The following is a 6,676-nucleotide window of genomic DNA, read 5'->3' as shown; positions in this document are numbered from 1 at the left end:
ACCTGATGGCTTAAAGAGCTAATACCAATTTTACTCAAACTTCAAAAAAAAAAAAAAAAAAATTAAGCAAAATATTGGAATACACATTTCTCAAAAGAAGACATAGAAATGGCCAACAAGTATATGAAAAAATGTTCAACATCACTAATCATGGATGGAAATGGACATCATGGAAATGGAAATCAAAATCACAATGAGCTATTTCACCCTGTTTAGAATGGCTTTTATAAAAAAGACAGGGAATATGGGATGCTGGTGAGGATGCAGAGAAAGGGGAACCCTTGAACACTGTTGGTGGGAATGTAAATTAGTATAGCCGCTATGGAAAACTGTATGGAAGTTCCTCAAAAAACTAAAAATAGAACTACCATATGATCCAGCAATTCTGCTACTGGGTATATATCCAAAAGAAAGAAAATCAATATATCAAAGCAATATCTATACTCTCATGTTTATTGTAGCACTACTTACAATAGCCAAAATATTTACCTAAGTGCCCATTGATCAGCAGGATGAATTATAGTTTAAAACAATCTATTGTAGAAAAAAATATTGTATATTTCACAATAGCTAGAAGAGAATAATTCAAATGTTTCTGGCATAAAGAAAAGATAAATATTGGCTGGGCATGACGGCTCATGCCTGTAATCCCAGCACTTTGGGAGGCTGAGGCAGGCGGATTACCTGAGGTCAGGAGTTCAACACCAGCCTGGCCAACATGATGAAACCATGTCTCTACTAAAAGTACAAAAATTAACTGGGCATAGTAGCACGTGCCTGTAATCCCAGCTACTCAGGAGGCTGAGGCAGGAGAATCGCTTGAACCTGAGAGGTGGAGGTTGCAGTGAGCTAAGATCACAACATTGCACCCCAGTCTGGGTAAGAGTGAGACTCTGTCTTAAAAAATAATAAATAAATAAATAAATAAATATTTAAGGTGATGGATCTCTCAATTATACTGATTTGATCTTTACAAATTATATGAATATGTTAAATTATCACATGTACCCCCTGAAAATATGTGCATCTATGATATATCGATAAAAATTTTTATTTAAAAAGTAGCTTTTATAATAAAGCACTTGCCAGTGCTAATAAGGATTCGGTGAAACTGCATATGTGTTGTGCAATGATGTAATACCTTAAAAGACAAACTATATCTCTACTCATACAGCACTTCTGACACCAAATGTGTGGAGCTTCCACCCCCCCCATATCAAGCAATTTTCAATTTTCTGTGGACATGGAGTGTCCTACAATGTAATTCTGACACTACTGGAGTTAGTGCGGAACCCACAGGCTGAGATCAGTCTTATTAAGACTGCCCCCACTACTTCAGATGACATTGCAAGTAGGAGGTCCCTAGGTTACCCATGCCTTGTATCCAATTGGCCTTTAAATTAGGGGTTCCTTTTTTTTTTTTTTTTTTGAGACAGGGTCTCACTCTGTCACCCAGGCTGGAGTACAGTGGCACCGTCTCCGCTCACTGCAACCTCCGCCGCCCAGGTTCAAGCGATTCTCATGCCTCAGCTTCTCAAGTAGCTGGGACTACAGGCGTGTGCTACCATACTCTGTTAATTTTTGTATTTTTAGTAGAGATGGGGTTTCACCATATTGGCCAGGCTGGTTTCAAACTCCTGGTTTCAAGCTATCTGTCCACCTCGGCCTCCCAAAGTGCTGGGATTATAGGCATGATTTTGTCTTCTATTAGTAGCCTTATAAGTGGCTGTCTTAGTATATCTTCTGAATCAAGTTAACTGAAAATAAATAATGATACGGGTGGTCGATTTGTTCTAGGAACTAATGAGTAACCACTTGTAGTTTATTCTTATTACCTGGCTTGAGGTTTATGATGATTTGTAACAATTTTTTACTGTACATATGAGCCTTAAGCATTTTGCATAGAAGTTAACAAAGACTTTGTTTATGAGATGAGGTCTTTGTACTTAAGTTGCCTCTCTTCCAATTAAACCATAACACGGGGTTCCTATATTCAAAAGTTTCTTCATGATCTAATTGGCCCTGGTGAAAATTATGTTCCATATTAATGCAAGGTTCTAATACAATGGAGTAATTTTTTTTTTAATGAAAATTTTATTTAAAGTTTGGGGAAATGATTTAAGACTCCTAAGAGTGTTCTTTTTTTTTTGAGATAGAGTCTCATTCTGTTACCCAGGCTGGAGTGCCGTGGTGCAATCTCGGCTCACTGTAACCTCCACCTCCCAGGTTCAAACGATTCTCCTGCCTCAGCCTCCTGAGTAGCTGGGATTACAGCCATGTGACATCATGCCTGGCTACTTTTTGTATTTTTAGTAGCGACGGGGTTTCACCATGTTGGTCAGGCTGGTCTTGAATTCCTGACCTCGTGATCCACCTGCTTCGGCCTCCCAAAGTGCTAGGATTACAGGCGTGAGCCACTGCACCCGGCCTTCACCGGTGAGTGATCTTTAAGAAAACAGTTTAGGTTGGGCGTGGTGGCTCACACCTGTAATCCCAGCACTTTGGGAGGCTGAGGTAGGAGGATCGCTTGAGGCCAGGAGTTCGAGACCAGCTTGGGCAACATAGGAAGCCCCCCTCCCCACCAAAAAGAAAAAAATTAGCCACGCATGGTGGTGTATGCCTGTAGTCTTAGCTAATTGAGAAGCTGGAGTGGGAGGATCACTTGACCCCGTGAGGCAGAGGCTGCAGTAAGTCATCATTGTGCCACTGCACTGCAACACTCTTGCTCTGGGCAAGAGAGTGAGACCTTGTCTCAAAAAAAAAAAAGAAAAAAGTTTAGAAAAAATGATTTGTTCTGATGTACAAGGGATACAGAGAAAGGGAAAAATATATATTAACATGTGATAAGGGATTCTTAGAGATCTGAGACAGATACAGTCATGCAAGCAGTTACAGTTACACAGGAAACTAGAACTATTTATGTTTGAAGATATTTTTTGAAAGGTTAGATGATTTTTCCCTGAGAAGTGCCCACTTGCACATTCTTACTTCCTGGTGGTTATGATGGTAGTGAAGGTGAAGGTTAATATTTGGAACTAGTGAGTGCACAGTTTGAGCTCACTGTTTTTAGCCAGATAGATATTTTTGTTGCATGAGGTCTAAGGGGGAAAAAAAAAACTTACTAAGTGGGAAAATAAGTAGGAAAATATTACATATATGAGGTGAACAAAGTCGGGGGATGGTTTCTGGATGAAATTGTTCTACCTTGGATCATCAAGCATTAGTTAGATTCTCATAAGGAGCACGCAACCTAGATCCCTTGCATGCGCAGTTCATGATAGGGTTCACACTTAAAAGAATGCAATGCTGCAGCTGATCTGACAGGAGGCAGAGCTCAGTTGGCAATGCTTGCTTGCCCGCTGCTCACCTCCTGCTGTGCTGCCCAGTTCCTAACAGGCCACAGGCTGGTACTGGTCTGTGGCCTGGGCTTTGGGGACCCCTACGTTAGACTGATCAAATATATAATAGCTGAAAGTAGACATTATGAAGTCAGAAGCTCCTTAAGCTTTTAAACCTGTAGCTTTTACTAAAATGTTGACCACAATGGCACCATCTAAAATGAGAAGAGGGCGGAGTCTCAGGCCACAGTGTGAAAAGACAGTAGTCAAAGGTTATTGCACATTACCTGGCATGTTTCCAACAACTTTTTTCTAAGTTTAAAGAGCAAATAATTTTTTTTTTCCCCTGAGATAAAAGTTACTTTCAAAAAGCAGAAGGAAAGAGACACATTTCTTCTTTATACTGTTATATACTAAAATGTTTCTTCTGCCTGGTGCAGTGGCTTGTTGCCTATAATACCAGCTACTAGGGAGGCTGAGGCAGGAAGATCACTTGAGGCTAAGAGTTCAAGGCTGCAGTGAGCTGTGTTCACAAGTTTTAATTATTCTTTTTTTTTTTTTTTTTTTTTTTGAGACGGAGTCTCGCTCTGTCGCCCAGGCTGGAGTGCAGTGGCCAGATCTCAGCTCACTGCAAGCTCCGCCTCCTGGGTTTACGCCATTCCCCTGCCTCAGCCTCCCGAGTAACTGGGACTACAGGCGCCCGCCACCTCGCCTGGCTAGTTTTTTGTATTTTTTAGTAGAGATGGGGTTTCACTGTGTTAGCCAGGATGGTCTCGATCTCCTGACCTTGTGATTCACCCGTCTCGGCCTCCCAAAGTGCTGGGATTACAGGCTTGAGCCACCGCGCCCGGCCTAATTATTCTTAAAACAACTGTTTAAAATTTCTTTAAAATTGCTTCTTTGTTCCTATGTCTTTGGTTGGTATTTCAGTAAGATTTTGGTGTTCTCAAATTTTATCTAAATGGATAAACTATTAACATAGAACATAAACCCCAATTCTCCATTTCATTTTTCTCTTAGGCATGAATCATACAAAACTCAATATAGAGCAATGTTTGTGATGAATTGTTCTATTAACAAAGAGGAGGTTCTAAGATATAAAGCCTCAGAGAACAGGAAGAAAAGGCGAGGCCATAAGAAGATGAGGTCTAACCAGGAAGATGCTGCCGAGAAGGCAGAGACAGATGTGGAAGAAATCTATCACCCAGTCATGTGCACTGAATGTTCCACTGAAGTGGCAGTCTATGACAAGGATGAAGTCTTTCATTTTTTCAATGTTTTAGCAAGCCATTCCTAAACAGCCCAACTGGCATCTAATTACCCGATACTGTATATAAGGCAAATATGGATAGTTACTTTCCTCCTGCCTGTTCATATGTGACACTGAGGAAGCAGTGTTTCTCTTTATAAAGAAGAATAGTTGTCAGCCTTCATTCATCTCTTACATCTCTCACCCTCTCTTTTTTTTTTCCTTTGATTTTCCCCCTTATTGATGGGACTGATTCATTCTGTTTTTGATGAACATTTGGAAACAGGGGGCTTTTTTTTAAGGCTCTTTAGAATTAAAATGTTCTGGAATTATAAGCAATCTTTGTTTCTGAGTATCATTTTTACTTTCGATGTAGCTTTGATGTAATTAAACTGGAAACTCTTTCCTGAATTGTCTGTATTGTTTTTGCTAAGATGTATCTTTATTCACCCCCACCCCACAGGATGGAATGACAATATTTAGTGACTGTTACAATTGTGTGGAGTAGGCCACTAGCCTTGGCTCCTGCCTGTAATCCCAGCACTTTGGGAGGTCAAGGGGGTGGATTAGGAGTTCAGGAGTTTAGGAGTTTGAGACCAGCCTGGCCAACATGGTAAAACCCTGTTGGTCTCTACTAAAAATAGAAAAATCAACTGGGTGTGGTGGTACGCACCTGTAATTCCAGCTACTCAGGAGGCTGAGGCAGGAGAACTCTTGCTTGAACCTGTCAGCCAGAGGTTGCAGTGAGCTGAGTTCATGCCACTGTACTCCAGCCTGGGTGACAGTTTGTTTGTCTCAAAACAAACAACAAAGAAACAAACAATTGCATGGAGTAGGTACTGTCAGACGCTTTAAGAAATAAAGGTCCTTCTCTGAAAAAAGTACACTTACCAGTACTCTAAATTTAATGAATGCACATTTTAAAATACAAATTTATGGTGAGGGAAAGCTACCTCCCCTCCTAACTAGACTTAAACATTCTGGCCGGGCACTGTGGCTCACCACTGTAATCCCAGCACTTTGGGTGACCTAGGTGGGCTGATCACTTGAGGTCAGAAGTTCCAGGGCAGCCTGGCTAACATGGTGAAACCCCATTTCTTTTTTTTTTTTTGGAGTCAGAGTCTCGCTCTGTCACCCAGGCTGGAGTTCAGTGGCCGAATCTCGGCTCACTGCAAGTTCCGCCTCCCGGGTTTATGCCATTTTCCTGCCTCAGCCTCCCGAGTAGCTGGGACTACAGGCACCCACCACCTCGCCCGGCTAGTTTTTCATATTTTTTTTTTAGTAGAGACGGGGGGGGAAACCCCATTTCTACTAAATATACAAAAATTATCCAGGTCTGGTGGTGGGCACCAGTAATCCCAGCTACTTAGGAGACTGAGGCAGGATGATCACTTGAACCTGGGAGGCAGAGGTTGCAGTGAGCCGAGATTGTGGCACTCCACTCCCACGTGGGTAACAGACGAAGACTTTGTCTCAAAAAAAAAAAAAAAAAAAAATTCTGCTGCCACCTCTTGTGCCTACTATTTATTACTTCTGTTGCAAACAGTTAAGATATAATTTTTTTAGGTATTAATATAAAAATCATCAGTGGCAGCTTGAGGGGAAATTGCATTGTAGGCATCTGTGTATTTTATTTTCAGTCTTTAAAAAAATGATATGGCTGAATGCAGTGGCTCATGACTATAATTCCAGCACTTTGGGAGGCTGAGGAGGGAGGATCGCTCGAGCCCAGGAGTTCAAGACCAGCCTGGGCAACATGGCAAGACCCTGTCTCTAAAAAAAAAAATTAAAAATTAGCGAAACGTGGTGATGTCTGCCTCTGGTCTCAGCTACTTGGGAGGCTGAGGTGGGAGGATCACTTGAGCTGGGGAGACGAAGGCTGAATTGAGCTTTGATCATGCCACTGCATTCTAGCCTGGTTAACAGATTGAGGCCCTCTCTTAGAAATAAAAGAATGATATGATTTGGGCTGTTTCTTTCTTTCTTCTTTTTTTTTTTCCTAGACAGAGTCTGGCTCTTTCACCCAGGCTGGAGTGCAGTGGCACGATCTCGGCTCACTGCAACCTCTGCCTCCCAGGTTCAAGTGATT

At 41.6% G+C, this 6,676-nt stretch overlaps 1 protein-coding gene across 1 annotated transcript in view; it reads left to right on the top strand.

The window, feature by feature from the left end:
* The window catches only part of EAPP (E2F-associated phosphoprotein), a 29,120-nt gene extending 24,122 nt beyond the window's left edge, over positions 1-4,998 (top strand). The window contains exon 6 of the mRNA XM_011941873.1: positions 4,359-4,998. Coding sequence (XP_011797263.1) covers positions 4,359-4,635 — 277 coding nt within the window. The 3' untranslated portion in view covers positions 4,636-4,998. The remainder of the gene's footprint in view (positions 1-4,358) is intronic.
* Positions 4,999-6,676: the final 1,678 nt, after the last annotated feature.

This window comes from Colobus angolensis, unplaced genomic scaffold (genome assembly GCF_000951035.1).
Source record: "Colobus angolensis palliatus isolate OR3802 unplaced genomic scaffold, Cang.pa_1.0 Scaffold202, whole genome shotgun sequence".
In the NCBI taxonomy this organism is placed as follows: Eukaryota; Metazoa; Chordata; class Mammalia; order Primates; family Cercopithecidae; genus Colobus; species Colobus angolensis.
This window is presented reverse-complemented; position numbering and strand designations above follow the sequence as displayed.